We start from the raw sequence: 23475 nt of genomic DNA, 5'->3' as shown, positions 1-23475 counted from the left end.
TCACCGCCTCCTTTCCTCTAGACCCCGCCCCTCTCTCCTCCCCCTAGTCCCCGCCTCTCCCGACCACAGCCATTGGCTTTACTTCTGGGCCTCACCCATTGGATAATGCACAGCCCCTCCGGACCCCGCCAGTCCGACTGTAGGGGCACCCCTAACTGGTTTAGACTGCGGATGAGCGCCTGAGTCCAGAAGATGCGAAACTCCCTATTTTTCTAGATTCTGTGTGATCTAGAAGATTATATCCTAAACTTCAAAAGACATATTTCTCATTCAGCGTCTTCCCGCTCGTTTAATCTTTCCAATACTGTTGGTTTCTTTGAGGCTGTTAGTCAGGCAATCTACCAGGCACCTCAACTGCAGGGGTCCTCACGACCTTCTCAGCTTCCTCAGCCTCGCTCTGGAGAGGACCCCGCATCTAATCACTGGCTGGCCCTGGTGTCGGGGTGAGTGTGAGGGGCTGGGAGTGTGCGGATAGGGGACAGCTCGAAATCTGGGGGGTTGACGGAATAGCCAAGGCTCTGAACTCCAGGCTGGGCTACGGAAGCGTCTCCAGTGCTGTTTACCGGGGCCGTGCCTCCCACTAGGCCTTCCGGTCTTTCTTGTCAGCTGGGCCGGAAGGGAGCGGTGTACTTGCCAGTGTTTCTAGGCCCTAGGCCCAAGAGGTTCTGGCTTTTTGGGTCCCTCGCCGTTCTCTGCCACGGGAAAACGGTCTTGTAACGCACAGTGAGCTGGAATACCGGTGACTCTGATCTCAGCCTCAGGTTTCTACTGTGGAGGACAAAATCCTTAACTGACCTAAGCGGACGTCCTGTTAGAGCGTGTCGCCCAGGATGGGCCTGGGGTGGGGAATAGGGTGAGGAGAGTGTTGCATTTTTTCAGAAGTGAGTTGATGGGAATCAAAACTGAGGAGGTGACAGCGAGTATGGAAAAGTGATGAATGATATGGTTTGGTGGATTTGTATTGAACCCGAAGCCAACGCTTCATCAGAAAGGTGGTACCTTCATAAAGTTAGGAGTCCTTACATGAAAAGGAAGAATCTTGTGGAGTTTGGGATATATCGAGTTTGAAACAGTGGTTTAGGTGGAGGTAATAGAAAGATTAAAAAGAAAAAAAAAAAAAAAAAAAAACTTACAAGTACATCTGAAAGAAGCTTTCGAGGTGAAAACAAAAACAGATGAAATTTCACATAATTTGGTAAGAAGTATTTGTCTTGTTTTGGGCAAATTTATTAGGGACATGAAATACTGCAAGGATCAAAGGACAAAGTTGAAGTCTGAGAATAGGTCGTTGGATTTAATGATTAGGAAGTCATTGGGTTATTTGAGAAAACTGCTTTAAAGCATCATTTACTGAGAGGAGAGACTGCACGTGCAGACTAGTGCTTCTTCTTTTGTTTTTTTGGGTTTTTTTTTTTTTTTTTTTTTTGGTTTTGTTTTGTTTGTTTTTTTTTGTCTTTTTGCCATTTCTTGAGCCGCTTCCGCGGCGTATGTAGTTTCCCAGGCTAGGGGTCGAATCGGAGCTGTAGCCGCCGGCCTACGCCATAGCCACAGCAACGCGGGATCCGAGCCGCATCTGCGACCTACACCACAGCTCACGGCAACGCTGGATCGTTAACCCACTGAGTAAGGGCAGGGATCGAACCCGCAACCTCATGGTTCCTAGTCTAATTCGTTAACCACTGCGCCACGACAGGAACTCCCTGCTTCTTCTTTTGGACCATGAAGCAAAAGATTGTTGAGGTGGCAAGGTCCCTAAAAGATTTGGGGTTTGTTTGTTTCAAAGAATATCAGACACTTTATGTTTGGGAGCAGAAAGCAGGTAACTAATGTATAAGATTAAAGATCCAGGGAAAAGGAGTTAAGACTTGGGAAGAGAGAAAAGGAAATGGGATCAGAATTACAAGTGGAAAAATTAGTGTTGGAAACAACAGAGCACACTTTGACTTGAGACCATAGAAAAAGAGGAATTCGATGAATGAAAAATCATCTGAAACTTAACATACCTTTGGTGGGAAAGCTCTCTTGGCAATAAAGGTAGCCTTTCTTACCGAATCTTGGGATTTCTACATTGTTTCTCAACAGTAAACATAATAGATTATTGGAGTTCCCTGCAAACTAGATATTTTTAAGTAGCTTAATAATTATTAGTGAGTAGCAGATGGTATTTGTAGAGAAGAGGAATTCTCTCTTTCTATAGATGACTCTCTCTCCTATTCCACAGAGAAAATAGAAGCCATCATCTTTCTGCAGCCAAATACACAAACCTGCTTTCCTTCTGTTTAAAGAGGGAAAAGTATTCCTTTTCCTTAAGGAAGGCAGATCTTTTCACTTAAGTTCCCCAGTGTCATCCTCTCCCACATCCTCAGGGTCTTCTTTTGTTTATAGTTATTCCCTCACTCTTATATCATCAGCCTTTCCCTTCTCACATTTTTCCTTCAGCTTTTAAAAATAGTCTTCCTTAACTTTATAAACCACTCCAGTTTATTTTCCTGTCTTTTTATCTCCTTCACAGCCAGAGTTCTTGACTGTATCATCTACTCGCCTTATCTCTCTTTTTCCCACTTCTTGCTATTTATTTTTTGGCCCGCTGCAGTATATTCTTGCTTCCAGCATTCCACTGAACTACTACTGAAACTGCTTTAAGATCACCAATGCCTATGTGTTGAATTGTACATTCTCATCAGGGACAAAATTTGCTTCTTGTAAGGAAAAAAAATTATGCTTTTTATGTATAAAACCAATATTTACAGTACATAAAGAGATAAACATTGTGTGATATTAAAATTTTATGAATGAGAGGTGTTAATGAAGGGGGGTTTGACAAGGCCCATTAAGAGACAGTAATGTAAAGAAAGTTGAAAACCACTGTAAAAAATGGATATTTTCAGTTCATCTTCCTTTTTATTTATTTATTTATTTATTTTTGCCTCTCCCATGGTATAAGGAAGTTCTGAGTCAGGGATTGAATCTGAGCCACAGCTGCGGCAACACCAGATCCTTAAACTGCCATGCCAGGAACTCCCTCAGTTGTTCTATCTTGACCTCTTTGTGCCTTTTAAAATGTTAACCACTCCATTCTTCTGGGAACACACTAACACACTCTTGTACTAAAAACCATTACCCTCCCCCCTTTTTTCCTAAGCCCTCTTCAGTCACATCTTCTCAGTATTTTTTTAGGCCTACCTCTTTGACCCACATGCTACTCAAAAGCAGGAAGTTCCTTCTATAGGTTCTCTTCTACTATGCTCAGTCTCTCTTAGTCTTTTTAGTCTCCTTATGGTTACAGTTGCCATTAACAAAAAAATCATGATTCCTCGAAAATCTTTCTCCACTTTGGCTTCTGTCTGAAGCACCAGACCTATATATACAATGGCCTTTTGCATATATCTGTTGGAGTCAAATATATCCAGAATTGGGTCAGACTATATAGATCAGGGCTAAATCCCTCACGTTTCCTCTCTGTGCTCCTTCTCTGCCCAAACTTTGCTCAACCCTAAATGTTGCCCTTATCTTTTCATTTTACTCCATCCCTTGTGTCAACACTGGGCCACCACAATAACTCATCTCTCAACTAGTGTCCCGCAGTCCAGTTGCTTGATTATCTAATTTCCACAGTGTGATCTCTCTTAAATCTATGAATTGGACTGCATAAATCTGCGTAAAACATAAAAAATGACTTTACATTGCACTGAAAGTAAAATGAACCAATCTCTGCTTATCTCCCCCAGCCTTATCACTTCCATCCACTTTCTGAAGTTGCTAAATTTGTACTGGATTTCTTTGTCTTCTGTTCTTATTCCAAAGCCTTGCTGATTTCTATGGCACATTATATTTTCCCTGTCATAACAGGAATTACATCTTACTGTATTAAATTGTTTGCCTTCTTTGATGAACTCTAAATTCTTTGAGTTAGAGATTCTATTTGGTTCATTTTGTATCTCTATTGTTTATTATATAAAACACTCAAAACTGTTTGTTGGATGAATAATGGTCAAAATACTGGTTAAAAATCAGAGGAGCTGGAGTTCCTTCCCGTCGTGGCTCAGTGGTTAACAAATCCAACTAGGAACCATGAGGTTTCGGGTTCGATCCCTGACCTTGCTCAGTGGGTTAAGGATCCGGCGTTGCTGTGAGCTGTGGTGTAGGCCACAGATGCAGCTCAGATCCCAAGTTGCTGTGGCTCTGGTGTAGGCTGGCAGCTACAGCTCCAATTCGACCCCTAGCCTGGGAACCTCCATATGCCGCAGGGGGGAAAAAAAATGACAAAAAAAAAAAAAAAATCGGAGGACCTGGAGTTATCTTGTGGCCTAGCAGATTTAATGGATCTGGCCTTGTCACTGCTGTGGCTCAAGTCACCACTGTGCAAGGGTTTGAGCCCTCGCCTGGGAACTTCCCCATTGCCACAGACATAGCCAAAAATAAGTAAATCAGAGGAACTAGATTATTTTCTAGTCTCATTCTCTCACCTTAGAAATATAGCCCTTCTATGCCTCCATTCTGTTATATATAGAAGGAATACATTTTCTTTTTTTAGACACTGTCTCCTAAGGATATTTTGACTGCTGTAATTGCATTGCTTGTAAATCATCAGGTTAAGTGTGTTCAGCATTTGATACAGAGGTTTTATGAAGTGTTTAAGCTGCAGTCAAAGCTCTAATGGAACTGCCTTTAAACAGTTTCTTAAGTGGTTTTAAAATAAGCTGGGAGAATTCTATTTTCTACCTCAAATGTCTTCTAGGACAAAAAGATGGTTGTGGTGTTGGTATATGTGTAGCTTTCTCAGAAAGTTTATTAAAATAATGAAAGAAATAACTGCAGCTACTCAAAGGTAAGTAGCCAAAGAAACAGGCTAATTTACACTGCTGCAAGTGGTACTTGCTTTTTGCATTACACCTTTGGTCATCATATGGATAGAAGACATAAGCTCTCTTTTCCTATTTTATTGTATTATTATAACTATTTTGTATGTGTGTCTTTTTCTAGGGCCGTACCCACGGCATATGGAGGTTCCCAGGCTAAGAGTCCAATCAGAGCTGTAGCCACCAGCCTGTGCTGCAGCCACAGCAACGAAGGATCTGAGCCATGTCTGTGACCTACACCACAGCTCACAGCAACACCGGATCCTTAACACCCACTGAGTGAGGCCAGGGATCAAACCCACAACCTCATGGTTCCTAGTGGGATTCGTTAGCCACTGAGCCACGATGGGAACTCCTCTTTTCCTATTTTAAAGGGAGGCACTGTTGATAACTATCAGTGCTCTGCTTTTATCTCAGCACTAGGGACAACATCAGTAAATCTAGATGGTGAGTTTAATTTACTCTATATAACTGAGACCTGAACTACTACCAGTGAAAACAACTTTGGTGGAAACTTTTCCTAGAAAGAATTTTTCACTAGCTTAAGAGGTTGAGGAGTTCACGTCGTGGTGCAGTGGTTAATGAATCTGACTAGGAACCATGAGTATGCAGGTTCGATCCCTGGCCTTGCTCAGTGGGTTAAGGATCCAGCGTTGCCATGAGCTGTGGTGTAGGTCACAGACACGGCTCAGATCCCACATTGCTGTGGCTGTGGCGTAGACTGGCAGCTGCAGCTCCAATTAAACCCCTAGCCTGGGAACTTCCATATGCTGCGGGAGCGGCCCTAGGGGAAAAAAAAAAAAAAGGCAAAAAGACAAAAAAAAAAGAGATTGAGTAGGAATCTGGCCTCTCCAATAAGAAACTGAAGTCACTCACTTTGAGAATAGGCAGCTCTCTTAGAGTGTATTGTGGCAGTGAGTACCATGGATCCGTGCAGGCTATACTTTCTTTAGGATAAATAGTTTAAGAAGATAACCTATGTCAGCTCTCTTAAGTACAGATTTCTGCTCTAAATAATTTAGAACACATTTTCACTTCTACTTAAATAAGCATATTCTTTAACCCCTCTTAAATTATAATTCGCATTTGCTGCCCAGTCTAATAATGACGACCACTAGCTCTGTGTCGTTATTTAATTTTAGCCGCATTTCAAGTGCTCATGTCTGATTAGTAGCTGCTGTATTGAACAGCACAGATAAAGGATATGTCCATCATTGCAGGAAATCCGACTGGACACTGCTGCATTAGTGTTTCCTAATAGTTTCTAAGAGACAGGTAAGAACAAGAGCTCAAGATTCAGCTGGATCTAAGTTTAAATCCTAGTTCTGATACTTCCTGTATGATCTGAGAGAAGTAACATAACATTTCCAAGACGTTATTGTCTTTTCTGTAAAATGGGGATAAGAGCAGTACTTGTGGCATTGAGTCGTGAGGATTAAATAAAATAATGTAAGTAAAGCGCCTAGGATATGTCTGGCTCCACAATAAGTATGCAATCTTAGGTATTATTAATTTGTTTATCTTTAATAAATAAAACATTTTGAATAAAGCTGAAAGTTAATTATCACAAAGGATGCCATATTCTATAGCTGTCTCATCTGAAATGCTCAAATCTGGGTCTCATTGAGTTGATGACAAAGTTCCACTTTAAGCCATACTTTATATTTGAGATGAAAATTTTATTCCAAGAAAAAGCATCATAATGCAAGTTCAGTTGCAGATCTTATTGCTGGATACTCCTGTTCTGTTTTTTAGACATGTATCAGAAATTCCTGCTGTGGCACAGCAAGATCAGCACATCTCTGGAGCCCTAGGATGCAGGTTTGATCCCTAGCCCAGGTCAGTGGGTTAAGGATCTGGCATTAATGTAGTTGCAGCATAGGCCACAACTGCAGCTTAGATCTGATCCCTGGCCCCTTGGCATATGGAACTCCATATGCCAAGGGGCAGCCAAAAAGGGGGAAAAAAAATTTAATAAATAAAAATAGTGTATCAGAGAGCAGAGGTGATAATTAAAAGTCAGTCGGTTCTGGGAGTTCCTGCTGTGGCGCAGTGGGTTAAGGATTTGATCCCTGCCCAATACAACACAGTACCTTACATCAAGTTTTGAAATCAGGAAGTGCTAGTCTTCCAGTTTTGTTCTTCTTTTTCAAGATCAATTCGGTTGTTCTTGGTCTCTTTAATCTCCATAAAAATTTCAGGGTCAGCCTTTCAGTTTCCATTTTGAAAAGGCATCTGATATTCTAATAGAGATTGCAGTAAATCTGTAGGTCAATTTGGGGAGTATAGTCATCTTAGCATATTAAGTCTTCCAATCTATAAACATGAAATGTCTTTCCATTTTTTTTAGTTCTTTTTAATGTCTTTCAGTGATCTGTAGAATTCCATATACAGGTCTTAGATTTCTGTTAATTTAATCCTAAGTATTTTGATCTTCTTTTGGATGCTTTTGTAAGTAGAATTGTTTTCTCAGTTTCAGTATCAGAGTAGTTATTGCTAATATGTAGAAATATAATTGGTTTTTTATATTAGTCTTATATCAAGCAATCTTGATGAATGCACTTATTGCTCTCAGTAGTTTTTGTGTGGGAATTCCCATCATGGCTCAGTGGGTTATGAACCTGACTAGTATCCATGAGGACGTGCGTTCAATCCCTGGCCTTGCTCAGTGGGTCAAGGATCCGGCATTGCTGTGCGCTGTGCTGTAGGTCACAGATGTGGCTCAGATCCCATGTTGCTATAGCTATGGTGTAGGCTGGCAACTACAGCCCCAATTCAACCCCTAGCCTGGGAACTTCCATATGATGCAGGTGCAGACCTTAAGGAAAAAAAATGGTTTGTGTGTGTAAGTGTATTCCTTAGAATTTTCTGTATACAAGATAACATCATCTGCAAATAGAGATAGTTTTGCTTCTTGTCCAATTTGGAAGCCTTCTGTTTCATTTTCTTGCTTAATTATCCTGTCTAGACCCTACCATGTTCAGCATTTTCAAAGTGCTGAAAATGGACATTATTGTTTGTTCTTGATATTAAGGGGAAAGCTTTTGGTTGTTTCACAGAGGTTCTTTATCAGGTTGAGGAAATTTATCTTCCTAGTTTAAATGTTTTTGTCCTATAAAATTTATCAAATGATTTTTCTTGCACCTTTTTAAATAATTATATTTTTGTCTTTTATGAATACTGTGTATTATGTTGATTGAACTAACCTTGCATTCTTAAATAAATCATGTTACTTGATTGAGTTTGCTAGTATTTTGCTGAGGATTTTTGCGTTTATATTTTTAAGTGATATTTGTTTGTAGTTTCTTGTATTGCTTTTGTGTGTTTTTGTTTGTTTTTTCGAAACATTCTTTTATTTTATTTTTTTGTCTTTTTGCCTTTTCTAGGGCTGCTCTCATGGCATATGGAGGTTCCCAGGCCAGGGGTCGAATCGGAGCTGTAGCCACCGGCCTACACTACAGCCACAGCAACGCAGGATCTGAGCTGCGTCTGCAACCCACACCACAGCTCACCGCAACGCCAGATCCTTAACCCACTGAGCGAGGCCAGGGATCGAACCCACAACCTCATGGTTCCTATTCGGATCCGCCAACCACTGTGCCACGACGGGAACTTCTGTGTGGTTTTGCTATCAGGTTAATATAAGGATACTTTTTTTGATGTATACTAAATTTAAACTTTTTTTCCCTCCCAGAAAATGATCCACAGTCTATTTCTCATAAACTGTTCCGGTGACATATTTCTGGAGAAGCACTGGAAGAGCGTTGTGAGCCAGTCTGTCTGTGATTATTTCTTTGAAGCTCAAGAGAAAGCTGCTGATGTTGAAAATGTACCTCCTGTTATTTCAACACCTCACCACTACCTCATCAGTATATACCGGGATAAGCTCTTCTTTGTCTCTGTCATACAGACTGAAGTGCCACCTCTCTTTGTAATTGAGTTCCTACATCGAGTTGCTGACACTTTTCAGGTTGGTTATTCATCAAATCTTTTGAATTTAAATTATCCAAGTTTGATGAAGGTGGAACACGGTTATATTCTTTAATTACCCAGCTTTTGATGTGTAATCTCTCTGTCTCTCCCTGTTCTTTTCACCTAAGCTTAAGCTCATAAACATAAACCTTTTTTATAGGGTATACAGTAGTATACATAGCTTCTCAGTTAAAATTTTAGGAGAACAGAACAATCTCATAGTCATGGAAACTGTATTTTTTTAATGTATTATGGATTATGCCATCAGGAAATAATAGTGCCCTCCACGTACAGTTCTCTGAATGGTCCCAAGAATTTTTTTGGTTATGAAACCTTCCATTGCTTAACATTATTTTTTTTTCTTGGCCTCCTGAATATACCAATAATTGAAAACTTATCGGAGTTCCCGTCGTGGTGCAGTGGTTAACGAATCCGACTAGGAACCATGAGGTTGCGGGTTCGATCCCTGCCCTTGCTCAGTGGGTTAACGATCCGGCGTTGCTGTGAGCTGTGGTGTAGGTTGCAGATGCGGCTCGGACCCCGCGTTGCTGTGGCTGTGGCGTAGGCCAGTGGCTACAGCTCCGATTCAACCCCTAGCCTGGGAACCTCCATATGCCGCGGGAGTGGCCCAAGAAATAGCAACAACAACAACAACAAGACAAAAAAAAAAAAAAAAAAAGAAAACTTATCCATGTTTCTTGGAGTACATGATCAGGACAAATGAAGTTTATAGTTCACATTCTGTTTTAACATTTCAGTGTATTTTCTGACGTAATACTTAGTAGGAATCCAATTCAATCTAAAAACATTAAGGAGGAGTTCTTGCTGTGGTCAACAGGATCAGCGACATCTCTCAAGCACTGGCACACAGGTTCAGTCCCTGGCCCAGCACAGTGGGTTAAGGATCTGGTGTTGCTGCAGCATAGGTGACAACTGAGGCTCAGATCTGATCTCTGGTCCAGGAACTCCTAATGTCGTGGGGCAGCCAAAAACAATAGTAATAATAAGGAAATTTTGAAGAATAGTATATAGAACTCTAGAGGGTTTTTTCACCCTCTGTTTACATATTTTCGACATCTTAAACAATGATTTGTGCTACTTTAAGTTTACCCTTTAGAACACAGAAAGTATTTAGCAAGCCTTTCTTCATGTCTTCTATTGTGCAATATTATGTACCTTTTGTTAGGACTACTTTGGTGAGTGTTCAGAGGCTGCAATTAAGGATAATGTGGTCATAGTATATGAGCTCTTGGAAGAAATGCTAGACAATGGATTTCCACTGGCTACGGAGTCTAACATTTTGAAAGAATTGATTAAACCACCAACAATTCTACGTTCTGTTGTCAACTCTATTACAGGTAAGTGAAATGCACTCTAATAAGAACTGAGCAATTGAAACTTCATAAACATTCATTTTTGTTTATTTGATCTGGCAGATTCTTAAGGTAGTCCGTTTTGGCCGGATTTGAAGTTAGTGATAATGTTAAAATAGATGTATATTTCTTTTCATGAAAAGAGGCTTGATTTTAAATGATAAAGAACTTTTGCTTGTTACTCTTGTATTACAGGTTTTTCTGTAAGACTACAACAATATTATTACTATATTTAACACTAAATAGTAAGAATGACTAAATTATCCACTTAAAGAGAAACCAATATAGTGATGACTGTTAACTAAATTTATCATGGTAATCATTTTGTAATATATACCTATATCAAATCATTATGTTGTATACCTTAAAATAATAGTGTTATATGTCAATTGTATCTCAATAAAACTAGAAAAAAATAGAGTTCCCTGGTGGCTTGGTTGGTTAAGGGTCTAGCATTGTCACTGCTGTGGCTCAGGTTGCTGTTGTACGACTGGTTCAGTCCCTGGCCCAAGAACTTTCATATGCTGCAGGTACAACCAAAAAAAAAAAAAAAATAGAAAAAATAAAACTGTAATCCATGAGGACACACGTTTGATCCCTGGCCTTGCTTATTGGGTTAGGGATCCAGCATTGCCTTGACCTGTGGTGTAGATTACAGATGCAGCTCAGATCTGGTGATTCAGCCCCTAGCCTGGGAACCTCCATATGCCCTGGATGTGGCTCTAAAAAGACAAAAATAAAATTAAATAAAATAATGAAACTGTAGCCAATATGAGGCTACCTAGAAAAGCATTTAATTTATATATAGACTAGCATTTTAATATTTAAAATAGCATTATTTTATAAATATACCAAGTCAGTACATTGTACACCTTAAACTTACTGCAATATTATGTGTCAGCTATATCCCAATAAAGCTGGAGAAAAGATACAACTTTTAAAAATATCATTATAAAACTGGCATTATGCTGGGTACCCACAGCTACTAGAGTATAGACAATTTTAAGACTATACCATAGAGTACATACTATCTCTTCCAAGTCTTTATAAATAAAGAAGATGTATTAAAAAGAGAAAGAAAATTAGCCTATTTGTCTTCCTGCATTATGGGCCTTGAACTTGTGTTACAAACTTCTAATTTTGATTTAATTCTTGAGTATAGCTAGATATTAGGTACATCCAGATGACAATATACTTTTGAAAGTATCAAAGTCTTCTAAACAAAGATTTCTATGAAATGTTATATGCCATTCCAGCTGTGCTACCCACCATTATAAATCCCTTTTCAAGGACTCGGAAAGTCCTTGAAAAGCACTAACATAAAAAAATTGGCTGAGAGAAGCCTATAAGGAAGTGATCATTCATTCCTTTTTTTCATCCTCTATGCAAGACTGGGTGTCAGGAGAAATTTAAGAAAAGATAAGATAGATTGTCTGTGCTCCTAAAACTTGAACTTTGGGTGGGAATCTAGAAAAATTGAAACATACAAATTAACAGTATAAGATTTTGAAAAGCAATTCTTTACTTTATAAGCAATATAGTGACACTGGAGGGTACACATGATATAATATTTAATGAAAAAAAAGCACAAAACCATAAAAAGATACTCTTAATAATACATAAATACACACACAGAAAAGTTCTAAAGTTTATGATATCTCCAGCTAAGGACCTATATATTATCCTTATTTTTGCTTTATACTTTCTGGTTTCTAAAATGAACATGTATTTTTATACTTGGGAGAAAAAAAAGTTACTGAAATACAGAATTAAAAAATAACATGGGAGTTCCCATCCTAGCTCAGCAGTAACAAACCCAACTAGTATCCATGAGGATGCAGATTTGATCCCTGGCCTCTCTCAGTGGGTTAAGGGTCTGGTGTTGATGAGAGCTGTGGTATAGGTCACAGTTGCTGTGGCTGTGCTGTAAGCCAGCAGCTACAGCTCTATATTGACCCCTAGCCTGGGAACTTCCATATGCTGCAGGTGTGGCCATAAAAAGACCAAAAAAATTAATAAAAATAATGTGGATTATTAAGGCAATACATTATAAAGATCAAGAGAATTGTTCATTGGACAAAGTAATCCCTCTGAGCTGTAGTGGGTAGCCCTAGGGCAGGGTCTTTGAGAGTTATTAGAATTTAGGAAAAGAAAGGAGTAAGAGTATTCTTTATAGATGGAAGGAACAGTGTGAGAAAAACACAAGTGAAAAATCTTTTATTAACTCATTTAACAGAGGCAGCGCTGTTTTTCAGTTGAGTAGTGAGATAAAATTAAAAAGTTCAGTGCAGGAAGTCCTTGAATGCTAGGCTGAATATTTAGCTTTTATCATAAAGCCAAGGGGAAACATTAAGTTTTTTGGGGGTTTTTTTGTGTTTTTTTTTTTTTTTTTTTTTTTTAGGGCCACATCCATGGCATATGGAAGTTCCCAGGCTAAGATCGAATCGAAGCTGTAGCTGCCAGCCTACACCACAGCCATAGCAACGTGGGATCTGAGCCACGTCTGCAACCTGCAGCACAGCTCATGGAAACGCTGTATCCTTAACCCACTGAGCAAGGCCAGGGATTGAACCCACGTCCTCATGAATACTAGTCGGGTTCATTACCACCGAGCCACAACAAATGTGGGAACTCCCCACATTTAAAATTTTTGAGTAGGAAGATTAAAGCAGTGTTTTTAGAAAATTCGGGAAGTTAGCAGCTTGGCACCAGGAACGCCAACCATAACTACACCACAAAATTGTACATATAGTTTGACTACAACCACAGTCAAACATGGGTTTGAACTGCACAGGCCCACTTAAATGCAGATTTTTTTTTCAATAAATACATATTATAGTCTGCCGTTGGTTGAATCCATGGGTGCAAAACCACATATACAGAAAGCCACCTGTAAAATTATACATGGATTTTCAACTGCACAGGGGTCAACACCCCTAAACCCAACATTCTTCAAGGGCTAACTGTATATTTTAGTGAAATCAGAAAACCAAAACAAAATTACTAAAATAGAAAAAAATAATAAATGCAGCCTGTTATGAAATGTTTAAAGAAATATGACAAAATGTTATTTTTGTAATAGGATGTATTTTGGTAATAGGAAAGATAGATTTTTTTTTTAGCTACTTTTCTGAGCATTTCACATGTTGTTGTTGTTAAGTATGTACTACTTTTGAATTGGAATTTTAAATTAAACAGAATGTTAAATATGTCCTAGCTCAAGAGTATGTGTTTTGGATAACTGGATTTATTTTTGGACATATGTCAATTTACTAGGAAATTAGCCAAATTTTGAACATTAACCATATTGCATATGGCTATGCCATATGTGTGTGCTGACCTTAAAATGGGGAAAAGACCAGAGTATGTTTTTTCATCTAGTTACTCCACTGAGGTCTGCTTGGCAGCATCTCATGTATAATTTAAGCTGAAAACCAAATGGCCTAGTTATCACTTTGTATTCTCAGTGGAGACATTTTATCAGCAGAGGGTTTTGAAACAACCAGCCTCTTTTTTCATCAGTGGCAGCAGGATGAGTTTCTCTTGTTGAGCCACTAGAATTAGGTTAGGTCACTGTTAACACACAGGAAGCAAAAGACGAATAAATGAATTTAACCTCGTTTGGCAGATAGACACAGGACCATATGGCCTGTTTCTATCTTCTAGAAATTTGATCACATTGGTATGGCTATGTCTCTAACAATAACGGAAACTATCCACAATTTCAATGGAGAAAAACCCAAACACTAAAGAAGCAGCTAAAGTAGTGGAGTTTTGTTTTTTTTTTTCCCGTTCATAGCTTCTCTAATGACCATTTTATGTGTTAGCTTTGCTTTCTTTTCTGGTTTCTAGGCAGTAGTAATGTTGGGGACACACTCCCCACTGGGCAGCTGTCCAACATACCATGGCGCCGGGCAGGGGTAAAGTACACAAACAATGAAGCCTATTTTGATGTCGTTGAAGAAATAGATGCAATTATAGATAAATCAGGTAATTGTGTGCATATTGTCTTATTAGGGAAAAAACAGTTCAGCCGACATAAGCTGAATAGAAAATTGAAATCCATTGGCAGTGTGATTTCAGCAGAAAGGTGTTCTTTCTCTAATGGTTTAAAAATCTGTTTATTTTGCACAGAGGTTACATATAATTTTCATAACCACTAGTTGAGAAATGCCAAACCTTTGTAAACCAGATCTCATGCTGCCTTACTTTAAGCCAGCTGTTACCCTAAATACATTTCTCTCTTGCCATTTATTCAGTCTAATATTTATTGTATATATATTATGCACCATACCCTTTGCTACCACTTTATGTGCAGTCCTTCTGGTATGCTAAAGACCGCAGGCTGAACAACAGTACTCTATGAGAATTGTAACATTTTATTAAAAACATCTTATCCTACCCTTACATTTTATATATAGGGAAGCTGAAGCTTTGAAGTGTCAAGTAATCTCTGTTCGAGGACACATAGCTAGTTGGTGTGTGAAAATGACTTCTTGTGAATTACAGACACTATCTCTTCAGTGAGTGCCCTTTTTATGATACAGTTCCATTGTATGGAATAATGACTATACTATTAAAGAATAATGGCCCCTGCTTCTTGAAAGTTAATAGGTAGCTTAGTCTATTTCATTAGAAACTTGGTTAATTTTTAGGAGTTCCCGTCATGGTGCAGCGGAAACGAATCTAAGAACCATGTGGTTGTGGGTTCGATCCCTGGCCTTGCTCAGTGTGTTAAGGATCCAGCATTGCTGTGAGCTGTGGTGTAGGTCACAGACACGGCTCAGATCTGGCGTGGTATGGCTGTGTTGTAGGCCTGCAGCTGTAGCTCTGATTAGACCCCTAGTCTGAGAGCCTTCATATGCTGCGGCTGCAGCCCTAAAAAGCAAATATATATATATATATATATATATATATATTAACTTTGGAGTTCCTACTGTGATGCCAAAGGATCAACGGCATCTAGAGAGTTCTGGGATGCAGGTTCAATCCCAAGCCTGGCACAGTGGGTTGGGGATCTGGCATTGCGACAGCTATGGCTTAGATCTGATCCCTGGCCGGGGAACTCCATATGCTATGGGGTGGCCAAAAAGGAAAAAGAAATTTTAACTTTAAAAATACATGTATTTTGGAGTTCCCGTCGTGGCGCAGTGGTTAACGAATCTGACTAGGAACCATGAGGTTGCGGGTTCGGTCCCTGCCCTTGCTCAGTGGGTTAACAATCCGGCGTTGCCGTGAGCTGTTGTGTAGGTCGAAGACGCGGCTCAGATCCTGCATTGCTGTGGCTCTGGCGTAGGCCGGTGGCTACAGCTCCAATTCAACCCCTAGCCTGGGAACCTCCATATGCTGCGGGAGCGGCCCAAGAAATAGCAACAATAACAACAACAACAACAACAAAAAAAAAAAACACAAAAAGACAAAAAAAAAAAAAAATACATGTATTTTAACTTCAAGAACACTAATTGGAAAAGATAGATGCACCCCAGTGTTCATAGCAGCATTATTTACAGTTACCAAGATAGGGATGCAACATAAGTGTCTGTCAACAGATAAATAGATAAAGATATGGTGTGTACACATACAATGGAATACTATTCAGCCATAAAAACGAATGAAATTTTGCCATTTGTAGCAACATGGATGGACTTGGAGGGCATTATGCTAAGTGAAATAAGCCCCATAGAGAAAAAAAATGCTGTATGATATCGCTTACATGTGGAAGCTAAAAAAAATACAACAAACTAATGAATGTAGCACAAAAGAATCAGACTCACAGATATACAGAACACGTTAATGGTTACCAGTGGGAAGGGGGAAGGGGCTATATAAGGGCTGGAGAATGGGAGGTACAAACCATTGGCTGTAAGATAGGCTCAAAAATGTACTGTACAACATGGGGAATATAGCCAAAGTTTTGTAATAACTATAAATGGAAAGTAACTTCTTAAAATTGTATAAAAGTTAAAAGGTTTTTTAAGTTGTAAAGATAAAATCCAGAGCAGTCTTACAAAGTTGATTCTATAAATGTAAGACAGGTTTGATTTTCCTTAGAATTATCATATTCCAATCAGAAATAGGTACAGGCCGTGGCACTCATTGACAAAACTGTCTGGACTGGTATATTGGCTCTTCTGTCCACTATAGATGTGCACAAGCTTTGGTATGTCTGACATCCAGGAGATCTCCCTTACTTCAAATATAGTGATAGCTCTAGTAAAGATGCAGAGTCCAGTGATGTTATTACCTTCGTTTCCTTCTTCAGGATCTACAGTCTTTGCAGAAATTCAAGGGGTCATTGATGCTTGCATTAAGCTATCTGGAATGCCTGACCTCTCCCTTTCTTTCATGGTAAGTTTTGTTCTCCTGTTTTGTAGCTCTTTACATACCAAGTACATATAAAGTACTAAATGAAAGACTAGACCTGTTTGTGTTTTGACTGCAAAGGATTATCGCAGATATATTCCTAGCACAGCTTCCAAAGACAATAGCTTAAAGGATGAGCATTGGCTTTATGGAAAGGCTGAGAAGAGGTCTGCCTCTAAGTAGACTAGAAGCAGCTCAAATGGCTGGCTGCTTCTGCAAATCTGCAGTGTCACTTTTACTGAATTATTGTTTGCTTTGTTGACATGAAAGGGCATTTATCTTGTGCATTATTATAGATTCATCATGAAAACATTACTGAGAACAGTCAGGAGAACTGAGCTCAGATGCTGTCTCTGCTTCTAACTTTTCCTGAATTTGAGTTCTTTGAACCTCAGTTTTTTCATCCAAGAAATGCAAATGATACCACTCACATTTTCTCACTGAGTTATTGAAATTCAAATAAAATAATGTATATAAAATATTTGCAAAATTTAAAGCATTGTGAAACTACATGATTGTATTGATGTCATAATAACAAACGTGACTGCTTTATCTTGATGGACCATATTAATTTCTCATATGACTTGAGTTACCATATTCATTATATTTTATGAATATGCTTGTCTTCTGTTTTCCTGACAGAACCCAAGGCTTCTAGATGACGTCAGCTTCCACCCCTGTATCAGGTTCAAGCGTTGGGAATCTGAAAGAGTATTGTCATTTATTCCTCCGGATGGAAACTTCCGACTCATATCATACCGTGTCAGCTCACAAAAGTACGTTGATGCATGAACAAGGAAGCTACCCATATATTAGTGTGCTGGGTAGAACACACTTTTCCCTGTTTTATTCTGACAGTTGGGTGCTAGAATTCATCCTTGCTCCCTTTAGTCATTGCTCACCAGGCGACCCAGGATGAACTGGTGAAAATAAGTGTCTAAAATAATCAGTATACCTAAGAGTATAGAGTAATAGTAAATTAGACACCTGAGAGCAAGCATTTTGGACCATGCAGAACCTGGGTAAGACCGTGGACCCTTGCCATAATTTTACTGTGGTCTGTGGACATTGTGGCTGATAAAAGGAGACAGACCTGCCTATAGCTCCCTCACCTAAGTGGCTTGAAGTTAACTCTTCTGTATCCTGAAGTTTAAGTGATTGATTTAGCACTGTGGGTTGTAGCTGGTTTGTCACTTGAAAATACCTGAAAGTATTTTGAGTAAGATCAGAATAGGACTTAAGAGCAGAGGAATTGTTCCTTGACCTTCACCACATAGAAACTGATTTATTTAGTTTGTAAAATTTTATATTTCTATAAGAAATGAGATCTTGGTGTTCCCATCATGGCTCAGTGGTAATGAACCCAACTAGTATTGGTGAGGACACAGGTTCAGTCCCTGGCCTTGCTCAATAGGTTAAGGGTCCGGCATTGCCATGAGTTGTGGTATAGGTTGCAAACATTGCTCAGATCCTTTGTTGCTCTGGCTGTGGTATAGGCTGGCAGCTGTAGCTCTTATTTGGCCCCTAGCCTGGAAACTTCCTTATGCCACACTGGTGCGGCCCTAAAATAGACCAAAAAAAAAAAAAAACGAAGACATGAGATCTTAGTTCATTTCTTAAACTAGGTCTATTTCCCCTAATTGTTTATACTATAATCAAGCTTTAGATTTCTATCTTAATTTGTAAACTTAATTCTCAGAAATTATATAATTCCTAGCACAGTGGTACCAGAACACTGCTATATTCAACCTGTCCTGGTACAGATAATACTGAATCTACCGTTCTTGGGGTATAGGATACTCAACTCAGGTTTTCAGGCCTTCTCTGGAGCTCACATCTTTAATTGTATTTGTTTGTGGTTGTGTGTTTCTTTCTCTTTTTAGTCTAGTGGCAATACCAGTATATGTGAAACATAGCATCAGTTTTAAGGAGAACAGTTCTTGTGGCAGATTTGATATTACAATTGGACCAAAGCAGAATATGGGGAAAACTATTGAAGGAATCACAGTGACAGTTCACATGCCAAAAGTCGTGTTGAATATGAACCTGACACCAACACAAGGCAGCTACACATTTGATCCAGTTACCAAGGTACAGCCACCTCAAATCAAGAGTGAGCAAGTGTTTCTACAGTCTTTATTTTGTGATTTGTGGATGTGAGGGCGGGCAGAGGGAAGAGTTTAATGTCTTGGTTAAAATTAAAGTTCCTAACAAAACCTAGAATGCATACTGTGCTGTGCTGTGCTCCTCCCACTGGCTGCAGAGGTAATCCTGCATCTGCTGCTGAGTAAATGAAAAGAAAAGTGAGACTCATTCAGTCCTTCTTCAGTCTGTCTTTACTTATCCATTAATAATCCAGATTCACCCACTCTTTAATGAGGAAGAAGATGTAAAAACTTTTTAAAAAAACAAAAGCATTATGTAGATATAAGAGGATATTATAGTAATTGTTCGGTTTTCTGTAGATCATTAAGACCTTTCTCTTTTTTATTTAAAGGCATTGTTTCATACCTTTTCACAGGGGATATTGATTAGGAAAGCTGCCTTCTCACCCTACATATATTTGCCTCTAGAACAGAAACTTCATAAAAGATTATTTTTCTCTCTGCTTACTGCTTGGAATATGATTCTTTTCCACAGTAGAGTCATTGAGCTGCCTGGTAAATGAAAAGGCATATTTTTTTTAATAAAACCATAGAATGTTAAAGATCATCTAATCTAGTCCTAAGGATTGGAACAATCTCCCCAAAGACTACACAGGGCTGAGAAATAAAGGGGGAGCTCCAGAACCCTGGCCTTTCATTCAAGCATCAACCGTAACAGCTTCACTTTCTCATCTGTTACTTTCTCATCTGTTAAGATTTCATTTGAACAAAGGGTTTCATCACTGAAAGTTTAAAAACACTGATTAGGCCCATCTTCTCATTTTACGGAAAAATAAACTTAGGCCCAGAGAGAAATAGTAAAGGTGATACAGTGGAAAGAACAGAAGCCTTAGGTTCAAATCCCAACCTTGCCTCTAAACTAGCTGTGTGACCTTGAGCAAGTCATTTGACCTCAGGGCCTTAGTTTCCTCACCTGTAAAAAAAAGACAGATTTACAGCACAGACTTCTATAAGATGTGCTATGCGAACAGTGCTAAGCACAGTACTGTATCCAAAAGACGCTCAACAAACATTGGTTCTCTACCCTCACTCCCCATTCAGAGTCACAGAACTAATTAATGATACAATCCGGTGGAAATCCCAGGTCTCTTGGTTTCCAAAACATTGCTTTATTTTTTACACAAGTTTATGGTAACTCTGAACCTTGTCTTTGAACATTTGTCTTTAATAAATAGAGTGTTTTGGGTTTTTATGTCTTTTTAAGGTACTAACGTGGGATGTGGGAAAAATTACTCCACAAAAGCTCCCAAGTCTTAAAGGACTGGTAAACTTACAGTCTGGGGCACCCAAGCCAGAAGAGAATCCAAACCTCAACATACAGTTCAAGATCCAGCAGCTTGCTATTTCAGGTAAGGAGAAGTTTGACTTGCGTTTAAGGGTAATTAGGTTTTGCTGAAGTTAACTATTAGGAGCTTAGAAGGGTAACTGGCATTCACTCTGTAGAAAGAGCAGCAGCTCTCATATGCCTTTCACTCTGCTGTGGGTGGTTTGGAGAGCACCTTATTTCACACAGCTTGCCTTCACCCCTACCCTCAACAAGCACAAAGAAAGGAGTCACTCATACTCATAGAAAGTAGAATTATCCTTAAAAAGACATTCCTTGCCTACATGGGAATCTGAGCTAAAACCATACCCCCATAGTGTCATAATCTATGAATGGTAGAAGAAACATTGCTTCCAAATGGTAGAAGGGGAGTTCTCGTTGCAGTTCAACTGTAGGGAACCCAGCTAGTATTGTTGAGGATGAGGGTTTGATCCCTGGCCTTATTCAGTGGGTTAAATATCCGGCGTTGCCATGAGCTGTGGTGTAGGTCGCAGATATGGCTCAGATCTTGCATTGCTGTGGCTGTGGCGAAGGCTGGCAGCTGCAGCTCTGATTTGATTCCTAGCCTGGGAACCTCCGTATGCTGTGCACATGCCCCTAAAAAGCAACAACAACAACAACAAATGGTAGAAAGGATACTAGTTAATGTCACATTGACTTTGTGGTAAACTGTTTGCTAAGCAAATATTGTATCAGTTTGTGTGGGCAGGATAGTAATTTATTCTTCTCCTTACCTATTCTTTTGACACAGGCTTAAAAGTAAACCGTTTGGACATGTATGGGGAGAAATATAAGCCATTTAAAGGAGTCAAATATGTCACGAAAGCTGGAAAGTTCCAAGTGAGGACATGAGAAGAGGCCAAAATTCCTCAAGATGTGTGTTTTCCAAGTGTCATTACAGTTTATTACTATTAGGTATCAATTGGGTGGGAATACATATTCTAGTTAAAGCATATGTGTCGAGCCACACATCGCTGATAACAAAGTTGCTCAGTAATCAGTGTAGGGTTCTTAAGGAGCATTAAGCTAAGGAAACTTTTGAATGACTTAGCTTATTTGTATCTTTTCACTTAGGAAAATTTTGGAGGCAACTTCCTCCATAGGGAGGCACCAGCTGGAGGCTGCACATTTTAACAGTAAAGGCAAGAGTCTACAAGTGGTAACCTCTCTCCTAAAACAATGAACTGGTCTCAGCCAGCAGGAGCTGTCTTAGTCTGTAATGTCATATATCAAGTGCAGCTAAATGTCTCACTTGATCCTAGCCATCCCAAATCAGCATCTGTCCCAACAAAGGAAAAATTCCCCCCACCCCAAAAAGTTTACAAAAAACTGCCTCTTTGAGTGTTTGCCTTATTCACCTTTTCACTTGTGCCATTAAGCAAGCACTGTAGCAAAAGCCACTCCACATGGCCCTGGCAGGGAACACTGCTGCTCCATGCTCCATTCTCACTGTACTTGGTATTGTATTTTTTATAAATAAGATTTTTTATTAAAGCTCAGATTTTGATTTACAGGGACCTTGCTGCAGTAAGTTCCATCTCAGTTTTATGTCACTTGGTTCAGCTGTTAGCATAGTAAAGATCATTTGTATCAAAGGGGCAAATGCTTTAAGGGAATAAAAGGGAACACTACTTCTGCTTTTAGGAACTTAGTGCAAGCACAAGTATTTGGGATTTTAAGCAAATTAATGTATAAAAGAGAAACTGAAGTGAGCCTTTGCCATCTTCATGTTTTATAAAGCTTATCCAGTACCACTTAACCTAGTTAGCCTCAAGGCCTCATGTCCTGTTCAGCTAAAGTTAGAAAACATGCCTGCCTATCATCTATCTTTTTTTTACTCTTTGATCCTTTTGTTGTTGTTCTGTTGTTTGCCTATTCCTTGTCTTCAGGGGAACTCCCTTTTCCTATTGTGTGCTTCTCAAAACTATAGTTAGTAGACTCCTTCCTGAATCTATTGTAATTTTCACACCAGTACTTTGAACCTTAATGTCTCTACTGTACTGACAAGAGTATGTGTACGTACATTGTAATGAGGTGGAAACAAAATCTTCAGTAACATTGATAAACCTGCATTGATCTTCATGGTTGGCAAGTCAGTCTACAACTGTTATCATTTCATTTAACTCGACTGACTTAGAAGTCCTTACCCAGTTATTTTGTTTCATCAGACCTAAAGAATGGAGAAAGTGAAGATACAAGTGTTTGTTCTTACTTACACTATTAGTTTTCTTCTCCTTGTAACTCCATTCTTTACCTTCTTCTCAACTTATAACTCCCTTTCCCTTATCATGCTAACAGTAGCGCCTACACTCATCCCGTTCTGCTGTCACGGCTAGTGGTTGGTGCTATACAGGGAGCCCACTGTACAGCGGCATTCGTAACCTTTGCCTGCCTAGCGCACCCAGCCCACCTTTCAGCTAATTAGATCACTTTTTGCAGCTTTGCAGTTTCTAGAGTAACCAATATCAGCTTGGCAGCTAAAATCAAGATGTTGACAAATATCTATTCCTTTTGCCTGTAAGATTGGTTACCTGGTTCAGTTGCTTTTCATTTTTACTGTCTTCCTTTTCACAGTTCATACCTCAAAAGAACAGTCAATACATTTGCTTTTCTTTCTGCAGAACCCCTTATCTCAACCTTCCATATATGGACTGTCTAATTTTCTTTCTGTGCTTTCTTCTCATATGCAAGCAGACTGTATGCCAAGAGTCCCTTGCCCCTAGCAATTTCTGTTAAAATTTTCAAGTAGCCTGTTTCCTTTTACAATTAAATTATTGTATTTATTAATTTGATTGAATCCAGTAAGTCCTTTCTCTAGTCCTGGCCATACTGTCAATAAAATGATGAAAGTAATAAGTTGATTTTTTCACTTGACTGTTAATTGAGCATTCTCAGATGGGCATGCCTCAGTGTTAGCACAGGCTGAACATGATCACATATTTCCAATCATCACACAAGGTGCGAGGGTTGCTGCAAAGCACTTCCAAGTGCTGCTCTCTTAACCTCATTATGTTAACAGCCCTGTATACTTTCTCTCAGCATCACCCTCTAGCCACAGACTTAACAAAAAGTGTTCAAAGCTACTCTCCTTACCACCCCCTACTAATAACAAAAACCCATGAATACTTTTGTAGTATTGAAATATTTTTTCAAGAATAGAATTCCACATAATCCCAGAATAGCCCCGTTTTCCAAATTCTTAAAGGAGTACAATCCAAGGGCTTATTTTCTGCATAAAGGATTTACCATCATTTTATTCAAAGGGAATTCATGTGATGGGTTTATTCCTTAAGTGATGCTACAGAAGAATCCTTGGAAGATACTGGTCCTGTTGTCCTTAGAATCATCTGACTTGAGAAAACAAACCATAATGCAGCACGAAGGCAGCACCAGTGAACATGCGGTAAGTTGCAAGAAGA

The 23475-nt window shown here is 39.2% G+C and overlaps 1 protein-coding gene across 3 annotated transcripts; it reads left to right on the top strand.

Moving 5' to 3' along the window:
* Nucleotides 396–22912, top strand: AP3M1 (adaptor related protein complex 3 mu 1 subunit). Of its 3 annotated transcripts, none has more exons than NM_001243516.1 (9): nt 396–443; nt 8554–8829; nt 10018–10189; nt 14057–14194; nt 16467–16552; nt 17210–17343; nt 18451–18658; nt 19937–20081; nt 20808–22907. In NM_001243516.1, the coding sequence occupies exons 2-9, from the start codon at nt 8557–8559 to the stop codon at nt 20906–20908; spliced, it is 1257 nt and encodes a 418-aa protein (NP_001230445.1). In that variant the 5' UTR covers nt 396–443; nt 8554–8556; the 3' UTR covers nt 20909–22907. The 3 variants fall into 3 exon arrangements, with proteins under 3 accessions (NP_001230445.1, XP_005671119.1, XP_013838769.1); XM_005671062.3 differs by lacking the exon at nt 396–443 and adding an exon at nt 464–853 and having other exon boundaries at nt 20808–22912; XM_013983315.2 differs by lacking the exon at nt 396–443 and adding an exon at nt 1172–1195 and having other exon boundaries at nt 20808–22912.

This window comes from Sus scrofa, chromosome 14, assembly GCF_000003025.6.
Source record: "Sus scrofa isolate TJ Tabasco breed Duroc chromosome 14, Sscrofa11.1, whole genome shotgun sequence".
Classification (NCBI taxonomy): Eukaryota; Metazoa; Chordata; class Mammalia; order Artiodactyla; family Suidae; genus Sus; species Sus scrofa.
The sequence above is the reverse complement of the archived record's forward strand: the minus strand, read 5'-3'. Positions and strand labels throughout refer to the sequence as shown.

Coding starts and splice junctions, on each gene's coding strand:
- AP3M1 (XM_005671062.3), top strand. CDS start 8,557: ATGATCCACAGTCTATTTCTCATAAACTGTTCCGGTGACATATTTCTG. Junction 14,195..16,466: donor TGCAATTATAGATAAATCAG/GTAATTGTGTGC, acceptor TTCCTTCTTCAG/GATCTACAGTCTTTGCAGAA. Junction 20,082..20,807: donor CCAGCAGCTTGCTATTTCAG/GTAAGGAGAAGT, acceptor CTTTTGACACAG/GCTTAAAAGTAAACCGTTTG.